This window comes from Prionailurus viverrinus, chromosome F2 (genome assembly GCF_022837055.1).
Source record: "Prionailurus viverrinus isolate Anna chromosome F2, UM_Priviv_1.0, whole genome shotgun sequence".
NCBI classification, from domain to species: domain Eukaryota; kingdom Metazoa; phylum Chordata; class Mammalia; order Carnivora; family Felidae; genus Prionailurus; species Prionailurus viverrinus.
In genome coordinates this window covers 30,107,036-30,125,545 of record NC_062578.1, presented here as the reverse complement: position 1 = coordinate 30,125,545, position 18,510 = coordinate 30,107,036, and the positions used below count along the sequence as shown (strand labels likewise).

At 37.4% G+C, this 18,510-nt stretch overlaps 2 protein-coding genes across 2 annotated transcripts; both read left to right on the top strand.

Annotated features, from left to right (window-relative positions):
* Positions 1–3,264, top strand: LOC125156523 (fatty acid-binding protein 9-like). The gene is made up of 4 exons (XM_047842635.1): positions 1–73; positions 2,307–2,479; positions 2,951–3,052; positions 3,214–3,264. The coding sequence occupies exons 1-4, from the start codon at positions 1–3 to the stop codon at positions 3,262–3,264; spliced, it is 399 nt and encodes a 132-aa protein (XP_047698591.1).
* A 10,592-nt stretch (positions 3,265–13,856) lies between these two features.
* On the top strand, positions 13,857–17,867 carry LOC125156472 (myelin P2 protein). Its single transcript, XM_047842557.1, has 4 exons — positions 13,857–13,956; positions 16,186–16,358; positions 16,689–16,790; positions 17,817–17,867. Exons 1-4 carry the CDS (start codon positions 13,884–13,886, stop codon positions 17,865–17,867), a joined length of 399 nt encoding a protein of 132 aa, XP_047698513.1. The 5' UTR covers positions 13,857–13,883.
* Positions 17,868–18,510: the final 643 nt, after the last annotated feature.

The window sequence follows — 18,510 nt, the reverse complement described above, 5'->3', positions numbered from 1 at the left end:
ATGGTTGAGCCCTTCTTGGGAACCTGGAAGCTGATCTCCAGTGAAAACTTTGAGGAATACATGAAACAACTAGGTGAGAAATACCATTACAAGATTTAGAAACTGGCAACACATTTTGTTATATGGTCAGCTTTGCATTTCACAATAAATTTTCCTATAATTCTCTTTTTTGTGATCTTAGGAAACAGTCATGTAAGATTAACAAAGTTTATGTATCTACTTTTGATTTTAAAAAGTATATATATTTTGAGAGAGAAAGAGAGAATGAGCAGGACAGGGGCAGAGAGGGGCGGGGGGGGGGGAAGAGGGAATCTCAAGCAAGCTCTGTGTGTCTCATGAACTATGAGGTCATGACCTGGGCCACAGGTGGATGCTTAACCAACTGAGCCACCCAGGTGCCCTGTTTTTTTAAATAACTAGTAATAATTGTCTCATTTTGGAATACTAAGCTCACATATACTTCCTTGTCATTATCTTTATATTTAAGTCCATTTATCCTTTTTGAAAATAGTCATCCTATCCCCTGGATAGAGTTTCTCCCCAGCTTCATCATTTCATTTAATAGCATTTCTTAGCTTCAAATTTACAGATAATAATTTCTATAATTAAATTTTTCAGCTAAATTTGTTTCAAGCTTTGCTTTAAGTTATAACTTCAAAAGAACAAAAGCAACAAATGAAATTTCTACTTGGTTAATGTTTTAGAGTCTATATATATATGAGAGATACTTAAAAAACATTATTTTGAAGAATTTCAAATTTTTTATTGGAGAAATGGAACATTTTTACTCATTGAATGTCTCTCCATTGGCTATTTCTCAGAAGTCTAAACCCTATCCATTCTTTAGCTCTATAGTCAAGTTCATAAACATCAATTATAATGGCTCAGGTCTATAGCAACTCAACTATTCTTCACTAATGCTAGAAGAACAGTAATTATTTAATAATTAATTTTTAATAGTTAATTAAGAGAAGTCTTCCTTGCAATAATAAACTGCATATAAAGCCAAGAATTTTTTAACCTTATTTTCTTCTTTAAATTTGGTTGAGGTGATCAATGCATAATAAGTCAGTGTGTTCATAATGTAACATTTGTCCCTTTTTCATGCTTAGTATTAACTTTCTTAGGGAGATAGGAAAAACATACCTCTCTATTTCTTCATGGATTCATAGACTCACCTGTTTTGAGTTTAAATTTTGGGGCATCTAAGAAACTTTGGGCTTATGGCAAGAGTAGCCCTTTATTGACTGAGAGTGGACTGAGGCAGAGGACAAGAGGGAATAACAGCTGAGCACCTACTATGTGCCACTGCCATGCTAAGTGCTTTCACTTAATCTCCTAGCACAGCTAGGAGGCAAGCACTATAGTTGTCCACGTTTTGCTATTGAGAAAGCTGAAGGTTAGAGAAGGGAAATAACATGCCCGAGCTCACAAGTGGCCAAGCCCAGGTTATAACCACCTCGCTCTTCTCTCTTTTGTCATCCACAGCTAACACTGCTTCTCCACAGTCAGGTGTGTCTTGTCAGTTTCACAGTCTGAATGCAAAATCGAGTTTGCTATTGGTACAGGGAGAGAAGATTCAGCTCTTCTGGCCACCTATTACAGGAATCAAGTTTGACCATGGACAATCCCCAACCTGAACAGGGCCAGGCTCTAAGCCAAACTGTCATTTGTCTACTTCCTCTTTTCTTGGCCAGATCTGAATGTAATCTGCAAATAAAAGAGGGGCTTGGGCTTCCTAAGTCATACTCTTTTCGAGGAGTTTAGATACTTTGAAAATTGTATTTCTTGTTTTGCTTTTTTTCCCTAAGTGTGCTAAAATTCTCAGGTAGAAAACCTGTGTTTAAATCTCAGCTCTGCTACTTACCAGACACCTCACTTAGAATACTCCTCTCTCTCTCTCTCTAGGATGCTGTGTACTCATCTCTAAAATGCAGATAGTAATATCCCCCTCATAGCTGTTGTAACACTCCACAAGGTAAAGCATGCGTTCTGATTCACTAAAAGGCACCATGCAGCTATACATTTTCGAGGAAGCATGAGTCTCCAAGATTTTCGATGAGGCACAATAGCCTCAAAAAGTGAATTTAGCTTTTCAAAATGTCAAGTGTAATTACTGACACATTTTCTCAATGAGTTTGCTTGGCTCAACCTAGCTATTACAGTGAGCATTGAAGAAATTATAGCGCATTACCCAAAACCTGAACGGAGGAAGTATGTATTCTTTTTAAATTGCTTTCCAACACGGTTGTTAGCACTTCTTCCTAAATGTCTTAGGAAGGCATATTGCTTTCTCCGCTTTACAGGAATGAGCGCAGCAGCCCGGAACCTGGCGGTGTTAGCAAAGCCGATAATCAGTATTAGTGCCAACGGGGATGAAGTGAACATCAAAGTAGAAAATTCCCTCAAGAACACTGAAATCTCCTTCAAACTGGGGGAAGAATTTGATGAAATCACAGCAGACAGTCGGAAAGTGAAGGTAAGAACTAAATAAGTCTTCCTGGTGTTCCACAATCCAGAAAAAACTAGGAAGCACTTGAGCACGGTTCATTCATATTTAATTTGATTAATTACCAAGTCACTTTGGGCTTGTTTTGTTCATTACTATCGCATATCTCTAAATTCAACCCTTTTGCAAGTTATTCTGATGGTTAACAGGCCAAAAAATTTGACGTGTTTTTATTTTTTTCTGATCTCTTTGCATAAAAGAGCATATACAAGAGAACAATTATTCACAAATAGTTTAGGTATTGTTCGGGGAAGGAGAGCATTAACTGAATACTCACTTGATACCTCTCTAGTTTGATGATAATAAAGTATGACAAGAATTGAGGGGAGAATTTGGGTGAAAAAAATGTCAAAAAAGAAATTAAAAAGTAGATGAAAAGTCTTCTGTAGGTGAAAATGTTGTGAATTGCTATTTCTAACTGATTCCTTTATGCATCTATAGAGCATCGTAACATTAAGCAATGGTTCAATGATTCATGTCCAAAAATGGCTTGGCAAGGAGACAACAATCAAACGACAAATTGTAGATGGAAACATGGTAGTGGTGAGTTTTCTGTAAATTGAAATTTTCCGATACTCCTATTTGAGGCATGCTTCTCAAGTTACTCAATTGTTTTACATCCTGATGTGAGAGTCTGGAGAAGGAGGGGTAGAGCAAATTTAACCTTCATGCACCAACTCTAATAGATCCCTCTTTGCTTTTAGGAATATACCATGAATAAAACTGTCAGCACTCGCATTTATGAAAAGGTATGAAGGAAATTTCTACATCAGTGGAAACTTGTTCACTAACAAGAAACTGGGACTTGAAGAAGATATGCCTCAGGGCCATTGATTTAAAAAAATTGTTCAACATAAATTTGCTCAATAAAACCATCAAATTAAGTGCAGTTTTGGAGCTGTGTGATAGTGAGGGTTGGGGACAAGCTGATTAATTGGTGAGGTAAGAAGCGACTTGCTTATTATATGATTATGAGAGCACCAAAGTTCCCCTACCCTCTGTCTACCTGACTTCTATAGTCCTTCCCTCCAGTGGACCCATTCCATTTAAGTTAAGGCATTCTGTCAAAGAGTGCTCTGTTGAAATTCCTGTGACCTCAAAGAGGGTACAATACACTGCACATACAACCACTAGGAACTACTTTGGGCAGTACAGATGCTGGAAACCAACATGCTGACTTTCTGTTTTTGCAGAAGGCTGGCCCTGCTGATATAGATGGATAGAGCACAAAACACAGCCTGGACATTATACACTGTGGCACTGTGGTTGAATTATTGTAGAAGAACATTTGAAACAATTATTGTCTCACTCGTCCATAAGCCCACTTAAAATAATCAGGCCAGTACATCTGTCACCACTGTTTACAACTTAGTCTTTGCAGAATGACCTTATATTAAATGCCAGTACTGAATTTCTAAGTTCCTGGTAAGAATATAATATCTAGAGCTACACCAAGTCCCTTAATAATTTCATTAACTACTGTTACTAGGAAGTACTCTCAGGGTTTAGAGAAAAGAGGAAGCATTATGTAAATACCATGTTGTACCTTAAATTCCAAACTGATAGCAGTCAGTCAAAAATAAGTCGTGAGAGTTAGGTTTAATATGGGCTAAAGTAGAATGTCCATGTAATTTGTTGTCTACAGTGGAAAGGGACTGTATCAATAATTACCCTTGGACAACAGGCAAAAATGGGGACTGCCCTAGGCAAACTGCGGGGTATGGCTGCCTTTGTAGGGATGAAATTGAAAGGTATTCTATAAAACGAATAAGCATGGGAACCAAATCAAGGAAAGTAATTAGGCCAAGGAGAGGATCTAGGATTGTCATATTAAACCCTGAAGATGCCTAAGCACACAGCTGTGCACCTGAAGTGATGGGCTTGGTGGTGGCCACACAGCTGCTGGATGTGGGCGATGACAGTCATTCCCACAGGACTTGGGCCTGTCCTACCTAAAGGACTCAAGTGTGTACAAACTGTGACCACGTTTGCTCCCCAGAGGTCAAAGGGACTCTCAACCCCCAATGTGTCCTTGCACAAAGAGGGACATGGGCCAATCTTTCTTTATTTTTTTTTTAAATGTTTTATTTATTTTTGAGACAGAGAGTGACAGAGCATGAACAGGGGAGGGGCAGAGAGAGAGGGAGACACAGAATCCGAAGCAGGCTCCAGGCTCCGAGCCGTCAGCACAGAGCCCGACGCGGGGCTCGAACTCACGAACCTTGAGATCATGACCTGAGCCGAAGTCAGACGCTTAACCGACTGAGCCACCCAGGCGCCCCAGCCAATCCTTCTTTAATCAGAACACAGTCTGATTGCAAGGGGCGTGCAAATGACAGGCCACTTTAGCAACACCTCAGAGCACAACCATTAGGGTTTCCCACAACCGTTAGGAAGAAGATACTACTCTAAAAAGCACTAGGCACTTACTCATTTAGATCTGTGGATTTACGGAGGCATAATTAAGAAAAGAATACTACAGGTCTCAATTTTCAAGACTCATTTCTCTCCTCTGTATGCCACAGCTCAAAGTACAAAGAACTTAAATGAAACAAAAGCCTCGTGTTGTGTCTTTAGTAGGTAGAATAAAACATACTACTCCTGAGGAAATCATTGACTCAACAAATTCTTACTCTGACAACTGTTCAAAACCAAATTAGGTGCTGGAAAACAGCAACATGTTAGGCACAGAGCTCACAACTTTTGATGTTATAAATAGGCTGGCATCTTGAAACCCTACTGCTTTTACTTTTATTCTCAGTCAACACACGTCAAAATTTCTGTAGAAAAAAAAGTCACTGATGCTTATACTAAGAATCATTATTAGTCTTTCCTAAGGACTTTCGCATGATCAGTCACTTGGTATATCTGACTTGCCTTCAAAAGTTATCATATATCTGTAAGTAAGTGATAACATATCTGTCATGTTGTACAGGATTTATCATTATCTATCTGTAAGTAAATAATAGTGTGTCATATTTGTTAACTTGTGTTGGAAATAATGGAGCTTTTCATTACAGTGAGTTGAGCAATGAAAAGCCATTATTTGTTCACTTTCCAAAAGGGTTTGAAATGAAGGAAGTAATAGTAGTTTTTATAAGCCACGAAGGAAAATAACACTGACAAAATAATTTGTTTCGAACCTTCTTAGTGTTTTAATTTTCATAAATTTTTGCACAAAAATGCAATAAACATAAAAGTCCATGCTTTTCTTCACTGGCCTTAAAAATAACTAACTATGCCAAAGATAGTAATCTAGATGGAAAAATTAGGATGAAATATCAGGAAATAACCTAATCCTGAAGTTACAGGTTAAGATTTCTAAATTGAACGTTTAGGGAAAATATAGTTTGCCCATTTTTTAAAAAAAATTTTAACGTTTATTTATTTTTGACAGAGAGAGACAGAGTGTGAGTGGGGGATGGGCAGAGAGAGAGGGAGGGAGACTCAGAATCCAAAGCAGGCCCAGGCTCTGAGATGCCAGCATAGAGCCCAATGGGGGCCTCGAACCCATGAACTAGGAGATCATGACCCCAGCCAAAGTCAGACGCTTACCCAGCTGAGCCACCCAGGAACCCCTGGTTTGCCTATTTTAAAGTCTGATATCTAGATCCTGTGTAAGTTTTGGAGACGGACAAGGCTGGGAAGGAACCATCTAGACACCAGCCCCATGCTAGAATCAGACTTGTCTGTTACCCCAGAGACGCACTGCAGTGAAGTGAAGTGAATGGGGTTGGAGAAGCAGTGAGAGCCAATTGAACCCTGCTTCTGTCGTGGACACCTATGTGAGCAAGCGTGAGCTGTTTAACCACTTTGGTTTTCTCCTTTGCAAAATGGAGTCTATTTGCTTTACAGAGTTGTGTACTTGGAAAATTAGGGTGAAATATCAGGAAACAACCTAATCCCAAACGTACAGGTTCTTAAGATTTCTAAATTGAACATTTAGGGGAAATACTGTGTGTGTATGCATGTATGTCTACCTGTGTGTGTGTGTGTGTGTGTGTGTGTGTAAATAATACTTTCTCTCAAGGCCTTTATACCATCTCCATTATTGAAAACATTTGTAAGACATAATTAAGGAAATAAAGTAGGAAAAAAGGTAGGCTATCTGTGTAATACACGATTAGAAAATCACCTTAACTGTTACGAGTTTATATTTGTTCCTTATGAAATAAAGCTAGACATGCTAACGCTTCTCACTATCCTTTGCAAGTGAATTATTTTTTGGGGATTTCTTTCTCCCATCAGCTGTAAGGGAGCAGATGGGCTAAGTCCTAAAAAGTATTTCCTATGGCTCTTTATGCTAATGCATGAAAAGTACAGCCTACTTTAATGCTGTGAACGTCACTTTCTCACTAAGAGGAAAAAATGCAAATTGAATAAAAAACTGTGGCCAGCTTAGTATATGCTGTAATGACTAACAAAAGAAGCTGAGATGCAGAAATTATCTTCTATTTCCTCCCCAGTGAATGAGTAACTTTAATTCTCAGGTGTTCTATTAGGAATAATGATTTGAAATCTTAGACTAGATTTTGCAAGAGGCCATGTACGTTACAGTCTAGAAAAAACAAAGCTTAATGCATTGTTTGGAGGAATCAGAAACTACTTCCCTCTCTTTATTGCCATTCAACAAAAGACAAGCTATTAACCACCTTTGAGCAGTGTAAATGTCACAGCAACTGTCACCATAGCAACCAAAAGATAGAATATCCACTGGTGACTAAGGAGCTTACAAGAAATGATTTGCATTAAGACAGCAACTATAATCTCAATATTGTTAAACGTAGAGAAAAACACTCATCTGAAACATGTAATAGGAAGATATCAAGCCTGAAGTGCCATTGTCACCTTCTGTCAAATAGCTGTCTCTGGTGGGGCACCAGATGCCTTAGTGGCTGAATTCTAAAGATAAATGAGATCATCAGTCTCAAGGCATCTGGTGTCTAAACAATTTCATAAGGGATCTTCCTACATAATAATGGTTCATTGGCTCTTTAGTGATATCCTCACTACCTCCATCTGCAAATGATAAAAAATAATAATTGGGAAAAAGGAAAATAATAATTGGATATTCTAATATGTCTCTGACCGTTTGTTTAATGTCTGTCTTCCTAACTAGGATATAAGGCCCCTATGGGCAGGAACTGTTGCTGTTTCACTCACCACGTTCTCTCCAGTGCTACCTCAGTTCAATAAATTTGTGTCGAGTAATTGTCTACAAAATTGTTCAATAAATTTGTGTCGAGTAAATGCATGCAGGTGAGACAATGAGTCTTGAAATCAACTTATGTGCACTTTCCTAGTGGTGTGCTATGGTCTTGTCATCCTGGACACGGAAAAAAGTGCCACTAAAAGAGTGACCAGTGAGGGAATGAGTGCTGCCAGTAAGTTTCACACTTAGATGTGCCCCACCGCCTTTGCTTTCTCCATGCTTCCAGTGTGTGTGAAAAAGGCAAGAAAAAAAAGGCAGGGGAGGGAGAGGAGAGAAGGAAGTTTAGCAGAACAATATTATTGATCATAAGCACCAATTTTAGATGCTTTCATGTTATTTATTATCTGATTTAATGCAAATAATAACCCCTATAAGTAGAAAATTTTGTATTTTCTTCATTCAGTCGGTCAACAAATATTTATTGAGTGTCATGTACTTGGGATACTACACGAGTGAAATCACATGTTTTCCCCACTTGTATGGAATCAAAGACTTCAGTGGGTGATATAAATATTAATCAAATAACATCCAAAATTAATAAAAATTGCCATTGCAGTAACTGTTAAATGATGTTATACAAGAAGAAGTTAAGAAAGATGATTGAATTGAAATCTAAAGGATGTCAACCCAAGGGTAGGAAAATATGATTGAGCTGAGATTTAAGGATTAAACACATGGGAGTGGTTAAACATTCCAGGAAAAGAGAAGAGTACATACGAACACCTGGTGGAAGCAAGTTGGAAATTAATACTTTCTTTCCTATTCTCTGGAAGATTTTGTGTAAGATTGGTTGCTATTTTTTTCGGAAATATTTGTAAGAATTCATTAGTGAAGCTCACAGGCCCAGAGTATCTTTGTGAGAGCAATTTTAACCATAGTGATAATAATGGATTTGGAGTATTCACATTTTTTACTTCTTGTATTATTTTTGGTAAATTGTGTTTTCTAAGGAGTTTATAAATCTCTTAAAATTTTTTTAACGTTAATTTATTTTTGAGAAGAGAGAGACAGAGCATGAGCAGGGGAGGAGAGAGAAAGAGGGAGACACAGAATCTGAAACAGGCTCCAGGCTCTGAGGTATCCGCACAGAGCCAGACGCGGGGCTTGAACTCACTGACCGTGAGATCATGACCTGAGCAGAAGTCGGACGCTTAACCGTCTGAGCCACTCAGGCACCCCTGTAAGTCTCTTTTAAATCTTAAAGTTTATTGGCATGAAGTAGCTCCTATTATTTTCTTATGATATTTTATTTTATTTTATTTTATTTTATTTTATTTTATTTTATTTTATTTTATTTTATTTTATTTTATTTTATTTTTCAATGTTTATTTATTTTTGGGACAGAGAGAGACAGAGCATGAACGGGGGAGGGGCAGAGAGAGAGGGAGACACAGAATCGGAAACAGGCTCCAGGCTCTGAGCCATCAGCCCAGAGCCTGATGCGGGGCTCGAACTCACGGACCGCGAGATCGTGACCTGGCTGAAGTCGGACGCTTAACCGACTGCGCCACCCAGGCGCCCCTCTTATGATCTTTTAAATTACTGTGTTATATAACCATAATTTTTAATAACTATAGGATATACTGATATATCCTTTTTTATTCCTGCAATTAATAACTTTTACCCTCTCTCTTTTTAAGTCCATCTTGCTAAAAGTTTGCCAATTTTTATTAGTCTTAAAAATTTTTGGTCTTAGGTGAAAAAATGCGCAACATCACTCATCATCAGGGAAATACAAATCAAAACCACAATGAGACACCACCTCACCCCTGTGAGAATGGCTCACATTAACAACTCAGGCAACAACAGATATTGGCGAGGATGTGGAGAAAGAGGTTCTCTTTTGCATTGGAATGCAAACTGGTGCAGCCACTCTGGAAAACCGTATGGAGATTCCTCAGAAAACTAAAAATAGAACTACCCTAGACCAAGCCATTGCACTACTAGGTATTTACCCAAGGGATACAGGTGTGCTGTTTCGAAGGGGCACATGCACCCCCATGTTTATAGCAGCACTATCAACAATAGCCAAAGTATGGAAAGAGTTAATATGTCCATTGATGGATGAATGGCTAAAGAAGATGTGGTGTACACACACACACACACACACACACACACACACACACACACATACACACACACACACTAGAGTATTACTCGGCAATTAAAAAGAATGAAATCTTGCCATTTGCAACTACTTGGATGGAACTAGAGGGTATTATGTTAAGCGAAGTTAACCAGGCAGAGAAAGACAAATATCATACGACTTCACTCATATGAAGAATTTAAGATACAAAACAGATGAACATAAAGGAAGGGAAGCAACAATAATATAAAAACAGGGAGGGGGACAAAACATGAGAGACTCTTAAATGCAGAGAACAAACTAAGGGTTGCTGGAGGGGTTGTAGGGGGGGTGGGCTAAATGGGTAAGGGGCATAAGGGAGGACACTTGTTGGGGTAAGTGCTGGGTGTTGTACATAGGGGACGAATCACTGGAATCTACTCCTGATACCACTATAGTACTATATGCTAACTAACTTGCTTGTAAATTAAAAAATAAATTTAAAAAATTTAAAAAGAGAAAAACAAACAAATAATTATCAAACAAATAAATGGAAAAGCGCTTCCAAAAAAATTTGGTCTTGATATTTTCTATAACATGTTTGTTTTTATTTTTATCTGCTTTGTCAATCATCTATCTCTATTGACTCTTGTTTCTTTTGCTTTTTGAGCATATTTTCCTGTCTCTCTGTTCTATTTTTTTTTTGATTGACAACGTATGTGAAAAAACTGTAGAAATAACTTAGACTTACGGTGACATTATCTTCCTTTGCTTCTGGCTGGTAGCGAGGTTCACTGGCTGTCCAGATCATACTAAACTAATTTTGAGAATGGAATTGATGCTAGCACAGGCCTGTTTAATTCACCTTCTCCCCTATGCTGCAACCTTTCAATGTCCCAAACCAAAGCATGATGACGAACCAGGACTCTCCCTCATTGTTCCCCTAACTCTGTAACACAGTTATAAACATTCTTCAGACTTGTGTCTCTCACTTGCCTTTTGCAGAATTCAGAGATCGTAGAAAGGCAGGGATCTGCCCCAAATATTGGGACTGTTCCTCTGGGCTTTCCTTTTTCACCCAAATCCTAGACCCTTAATTTTTCTCTGCCTTTGTGTAGTTTTGATGCCTTGAAGAATTTTTAAAAAAATCATCCATCTTTTCTAAGATGTCATAGTTGTAAAGTTAGTTTAATTTCCTCACCTATTATGAGGATGTGAAAATTCTAAGGTCCTTTTTTGTTTTCTCAGTTATTAAAAACATGAACATTTAAAAAATGACCATTATTTATAGTGACCCATTGTTTGACATATTTTTCTTGCCACCAGTTATGATCCCAGTATTGCTATTTTGCAAATAACTTCAGACTATATACTAATTTTAATATAGAAAGTAAGTTCCACAAGGGCATGGAATTTTATTCAATGATGTTTAACCTTGAACAGTGCCTAACACTTAGTAGGCTTTCAATATTTTTTGCAATTAAATGAATGAAAGGAATGGAGTCAGATTTTTGGCACTCAAATGGGTGATCATGAATTCTTTGTTCATTTACCATAGGATGATTGGTTATCACTTTCCCAAATATATAATGGGATACAGCTTGAAAACAATATGTGAGAGATATTTACCTAACATATTATCTAGAGCAAACTTTCTTTATCTATTTTGTTTGGATCTCTGGACATTCTCTTCAGTATATGATTCAAGTAGCTCCCCTTTTCTTGAGAATTTACATAGGCAATAAATCTATGAAAGGTGAATCCATGCTGTAAACAGACTACATTTAGTTCAAGTATAAATATATGTATCTAGTTATAATGTGGCTCTGGTATTTATTATCCACTCTGTCACTAGGATATTGATAGCTTTCTTAGGTAAGAGTGACTTAATATCTTAATCCTGGTTTAGTTTGGATCTTCTCTCATTGCTTTGATCTGTGCCTTTGGTTCACATATGAGTCTCAGAATTTTATTTTGGTATGAATATATCTGGTTAATTCTAGCAGTCAGTATATTGCTGATAAGCTAAAATAGAAAATTCTTTTCTTTGTTTAAAATTGCTTCAAAGTTATAAGCCTCGCTAATATATAGCTCAATGTTTATATTTTCAACCCACAGCTATTCCTATAAGCAACACAGGAACTGCCTAAAATTCATATAGCTCTCCTATATCAGTCACTCTGAATACAAAGGCTCAGCTCAGGTGGGATGGTTTGAGAGTCTCACAGATTTAGGGAGAACACCTAAATGTTGAATGTTTAGCTTCACTTCTCAATTAAGTAGGGTAACAAAATTTTTTTTGAAGGCACAAGTGATACCATCATTCATTTTTATTAAGTGTTTTGGTTAAGAAAATAACACATTTGCTAATCAAAAGCCCTTTTTTTCATAGCTGTTTCTTCTATTCCAGTACAATATCCTTCCTCCAGTTATATTCTCTTGGGTCTAGTATTGGGTTAGCTGATTAGCTCAGGAATTTTTCTAGTCACTATTTCATTTCCACTTTGAGTTATCCACGCACGAGTAATGTAAGGTGAGGCTTGGAATCACTGTATAAGATTCCATATTTTTGACCCAACCTGGACTCTAACCACATAAGTGCAATGGTTTTGGCACAGCTATAACATTTGTAACCTAAACCCTAGAGGCCAGCAATTCTACCTGTTATGAGCAAACTGATCATGGGATATTTCCCCATGATGAATATCCCACTGTTGTGAATAGTGCCAACCTGTGTACAAATATATAAAACCTAGTAATATCCGTTGTCTTACAATCAGGATTAATGCCAATCTAGAAAACCACTAGGAAAAGGCATGACAGCAAAAAGTATTCCCAAGAGCAACATTTATATTTGAAGCGGTTTTATATCTTCTCCCCCTGGTCAAGACTGAGGCTCTGATGTACCATAGTAGCCTGGATGCCTCATCTCTTGACTTTGTCCTCTACTGATTTGGGGGGTGAGAATGAATGTCTCTATCTAGTCATGGGGATGTCAGTATGATCTGACCTTTGGCCAAGGCCTCGGTGCATATGTGGTATAAAGGGAGCAGTGTCAGATAACGGTCCAGAGTCCAGGATGGGGAACAATGCAAGTTCAAACCTCCAAGTTACCTAACCTCCCCAAGCTTCAGTTTTCTCATTGGTAGAATAGATGTAATAATAGTACCCAATTCTGGGAGGTGTTGAGGGAATTCAGTGAAATAATCCCTAACAAGCAGTTAGCACAGTGGCCCGTAACAAACTCTCAGTATACATTAGTATTATTTATATAGAAAATCCTTCTCTTTATAAAACTGAAGATTTATTTTAAAGGCTCTACATTCAAAGTTGTTATATTAACTAAGAACCTGCTTAATTTAGACTGAAAGGTTTTTTTAGATGAAAATCTTTGCTGCGGTCTAAGAGCGTGTTCTGGTGCTCCTTCTTGTCCATCCATGAATACAATTTCTGTGCTCTGTTGTAATAGACTGACCGTATTGTCTGCCCACTCAGCCCGCCTGGGATATGTGAACTATGCCAAGCCTCCCTTACCTATGAATACTTCCTCACACTGGTCCCCTGCATTTCTCTCCCACTACATATTTGAGGCGGATATCACAATACTCATGGACATTTTCCTCCCTTTCTTCTCTTTCAATAAGAATTCTTAATTTTGCAGACTCAGGATTGAGAGTGACCAAGATGCCTAAACACACACACACACACACACACACACACACACACACACACACACTCATTCATGCTCATATAATTCAATTTGGTATAAGATTCAATTCATGGAGTCTTTTCCAAAGCATTAAGGACTAAGCACTTCTTGAAAATGTAAGATTGACCAAAAAAATTTTTTGAAGGTTCAAATAGTACTCTCATTGATCTTTATAAAATTTTTTGGAGACTAAAGGAAACATTATGTGGGGCTTTCTTTTGTCCTAATGGACGATTCATTGCCGAGTCCTGACACTGCTTTTCCCCATTGGGTCTCTGTGAGAGTCACATGCTTTGGACATCTTTGAAAAGAATCTTCTGAGGCTTCAGCATCTTATTTGAATCTCCTGAATCTCATCTAGAACTGTGTTGAATTCTCATCCATCGCAATGAGCAACAGATTCCTGGGCACCTGGAAACTCGTCTCCAGTGAGAACTTTGATGATTACATGAAAGCCCTGGGTAAGAAATGTTTTTGTTTTTCTGGTTGAGAAGATCATTTTTGAGAAAGCTGCATGACTATTTCCTTTTAATTCCTTTTCCAGGACTCTGGGAAAGTACAATCCTTTTCTGGAATTAGTCTTCTATTGTGGAATTCAAATAATTTATTTGCATTTTGCTTGTGGATATTTTAATAGATTTTAACCTAAATAAGAGCTGCTTAAATATATGGAACTTCCACTGATTTCAAGAGTAGTTTCATATCAGTAGGGCTTTGCTTTCAGACCTAGAGGAAATAAATCTTAGCGGCTTAGTCAACCCATCCTCTGGCTTTTCTGAAGGTTAGTTTTATAACAACTGAAGTGCTCATAAAATGGGCAGTTGAATATACTAAAGTGAATAGAAAACCTCAATCTAAAATTTTAGTGTTTAGCTAAACCAGAAATTTACACTAATTTCAGACTTTCCTGGAATTGGAGCAGTGGATGAAGATGGAAAATCCAGTCATTTGTTGTATCAGCTTTATTTTATACTAATTCTAGGGAATGTTTGGGGCACCTGCATGGCTCAGTCAGTTAAGCTTCCGACTTTGGCGTAGGTCATGATCTTGCAGTTTGTGAGTTTGAGCCCCACATTGGGCTCTCTGCTATCAGCCCAGAGCCCACTTTGGATTCTCTTCTCTCTCTCTCTCTCTCTCTCTCTCTCTCTCTCTCTCTCTCTCTGTCCCTCCCCTACTCTCTCTCTTTCTCCCTCCCTCTCTCTCTCTCTCTCAGAAATAAATAATAAACTTAAAAAAAAAGAGAATGTTCCATTTGTCCATATGAGCACAATAAGTTTGAAGAGTCTTTGGAAATTTCCAGAGCTGTGTAAATATAATAGAAACTGATATCAAATGACCCAGGTTGCCATGTTTGTCAAAGTGTCTGTAGCTTTACTTAACTGTTCAGAAAGCTTATGAGAAAGATTCTCTTTTTAGGTAAAATGAGCAAAATCATGTTATGTTGCCTAGAAAACTATGAGAACCCATCGGGATAGATCCATACTACGAGGTTGGTTAGATTTATGGACGTGACCTAATATCTGAGGAAGAAGCAAAATACAAGAGTCTCAATGAAGGACTCCCTAAGTATGTCATTTTCAAATTTAGAATGCATAAGATCACCTAGGAGTTTGGTAAAGTATAGATTCTCAGACTCTACTGCAGAGATCATATATATATATATATATATATATATATATATATATATATATATGTATGTATGTATAGACATAGACGTAGACATCTATTATGAAACATAACAATTCATATATACACATATAGGCAAAACTAGTTTTTCCTTCATGTATTCTCTCATTTGACATTTCTTTTCCATGTATTTCTATAGCCTTAGTAGTAATAGTAATAAAACAGGAATCTAGTTTTGTTTTCTTTTTCAGATACAGAAAATTAAAAAAAATCAGTTACCTATGATCATTTGTAATGGTACAGATCTTGAAGAAAAATGGAAACTTTTTTCTTACCAGCTAAACTTAAGGGCCAGAAAAAAATTTTTCAGAAATGAGATTCTATTAAGGATGTGGGGGCTTTTCTATATCCACAATATTACTGAGGGGAAAAATCATAGAACAGTGTATATCTGTCACAGTCTCACTTAAAATATACCTATACTATTTATAAGTAAAACCAAAATGTCCAGAATGATCCACATAAAATAGTAGTGATTTTCAAAGTCTGTGGGATTGGATGTGGTAAAAGTGGATAAATTGCACTATTTAGGCTGAACGCTTTTACTTAAAATCTGGAGACGTTACTTTTGTAATAATAAAACCTCAGCTATTTAAGTCTATGGACATGTATTTCCGCGAGGTGGTTAAACGTGGGAGGAGGTCCTTGGTAGTGAGTGACAGTACCTGCCATCTTCACACCTGAGACACAACTGAGCGTAACAGGTGGCCATTCAGGGGTCCCTGGGTTACTCTGTCAGTTAAGCATCCAACTCTTGAGTTGGGCTCAGTCATGATCTCACAGTTTATGAGTTAGAGCCCACACTGGGCTTTGCATTGACAGTGAGGAGTCTGCTTGTGATTCTCTCTTTCACTCTCTCTCTACCCCTCCGCACTCATGCGCGTGCTCTCTCTCTCTCCCTCAAAATAAAAAAATAAACTTAAAAATAAAAGAAGGCGGCCATTCGTAGTCTCTCTAGGTATATCTCTTGGTCAACATAATTCTAACACTATCTTGATTTTCAGGTGTGGGGTTAGCCACCAGAAAACTGGGAAACTTGGCCAAACCCCGAGTGATCATCAGCAAGAAAGGGGATATTATAACTATAAGGACTGAAAGTACGTTTAAAAATACAGAGATCTCCTTCAAGTTAGGCCAAGAGTTTGAAGAAACCACAGCTGACAACAGGAAAACAAAGGTAAATTTTAATGTTTCTCTTCAAAGTTGGATCAGTCTGTGGCTCAAGAGGATTATTCCTATTAGTGTTCAAAAGGGTAGACCTACTTCATTCCACTGAAAATGAATGTGACTTGGGGGCACTGGCTAGCTCAGTCACAAGGCTCTTGATTGTGAGTTTGAGCCCCACGTTGGGAGTGGAGCCTACTTAAAAAAAATAAAATAAGGTAAAAATAGAAAAATGAATGTACCTCATGAGACATCTATTATGAAAACAATTCAATACTGAATGAACGGCTTCTTTAATCAACCAAAGTCCAAGCAACTTGATTATGGGAACTTGTCTTTGCAGAGCACTGTAACCTTGTCAAGAGGCTCATTGAATCAAGTGCAGAAATGGGATGACAAAGAGACAACAATAAAAAGAAAGTTGGTGGATGGGAAAATGGTAGTGGTAAGAAAATTTTCACTTCTAAATACAAAAATAATGCTATTTAAATAGAGAAACTGGTTATATATATTTTTCGAAATATTCTTTTTTTTTCCCTTTGCAATACAAATAGATAAGAATGGCTAAGAATAAAGTCAGAGTTAATGATTAGGTGATGTTTTAACCATGAAGACTCAGCGATAAGTACGTCAAGTATAGGTCCAAGGTTTTAGAAATAACAAAGCCCATTCATTATTTTAGAAATAACACCTAAAATAATAGTAAAGTCAAAAAAGTATGCATAAATATCACCAGTTTGGATTCACAAAGAGAAAAACAAATCTAAGTTTTAAAAGCAAAGTATTTCTGAACAGCTCAATTATAAAATATTTGTAGCTAAGTGTGTTGCTTTCAAGAATCCAAAGAACTTGAACTAAACCAGGTCAATAATTTAAGCTCAGCTCATAGGAAACCCTTTAGTCAGCAGATAAGAATGATGACCAGGGTTGCATGGGATGGCCTTTAATGATTTAAGTTTTTGCTTCTGTGCTTACTAATACATACAGTGAATATAAATTCATGTAGTTTTAAATGTTTTTGTTTCCCTGTAGTTTAGAGATTCTTATCCCTACCTATAACATAGATCTAGATGGGGAGCGAATACCAATATATGGCCCCGACACAGATCAATTAAATGCAAATCTCTGGGAGGGGAAGAAGGAGCCATCAGTATTTTTAAATGCTCCTCAAATGATGCAGATATGCATACAGTTTTGAAATCCACTTTTAGTAGAGTCAAATGCATGCAAATTATGCATAAAAACCTGCCACTTTAAGAAAATTCTTCTATAGTAACATAGATTGACTTCAAAACTGTTTCTCCTATTTCAATTATTGTAATTCTGAATTGCTGGAGACTGACACATTGATGTTCTATTTCTTTCTAAGCTTAATATTCTGAGCTTGTTTTTATTTTCTGTTGCTATTTGCAAATTTGCCGTTTTCTAGTTTGAGTTTTAGATACTCAATGAATCTCTCTCTTTTCTTAAGGAATGTAAAATGAAGGGCGTGGTCTGCACCAGAATTTATGAGAAGGTCTGAGAAAATCATTTCCTCATTGAAGTGGCATTTGATCATTTGATGTTGGGAATCAACGGTTTTCGTTGGCAAGGCCCGACTACACTGCAATTTGTTTGTTTTTGCTTTTGTCTTAATAGATCAGATAGGTAAAGGTCTAAACTGAGGATTAATCTAAAATTCAGTGTTGTTGAAACATTTTCGATTTGCATGCATTTCCTTACTGTATTAAAGTATGTATACTGGCCAGACCTAAATACTTGATAACGTCATTTAGTGATCTGTGAAATTCTAACTTATGTTGTACTTTGTGCATCAAAGTGCAAGTAAAGCAAGTAACTGGATAGTAAAAGGAAGTAAATGTATTGATCGGGGTAGCAGGAGCATAATGGGAAGAGGATCAGAAGCGAGACAAACTACAAGGAAAGGATTTAAGTCAGAGTTCTATCCCAGCGAAAAGGGCAGCCTCTACTCAAGCCAATTGTTTGAAAATTGAGGGGTAATTTATGGACAATGAAATGCACAGATATTAAGGGTAGAATTCAAGCCATTGTGACAAATGCACGCACCCATATAACTCACATCCTGATCAAGATAGTGGTGCCTTTCCTTAATCCCAGAAGGTTTGCTCATGCCTCTTCCCAATCACTGTCCCGCCCTGTCCCAT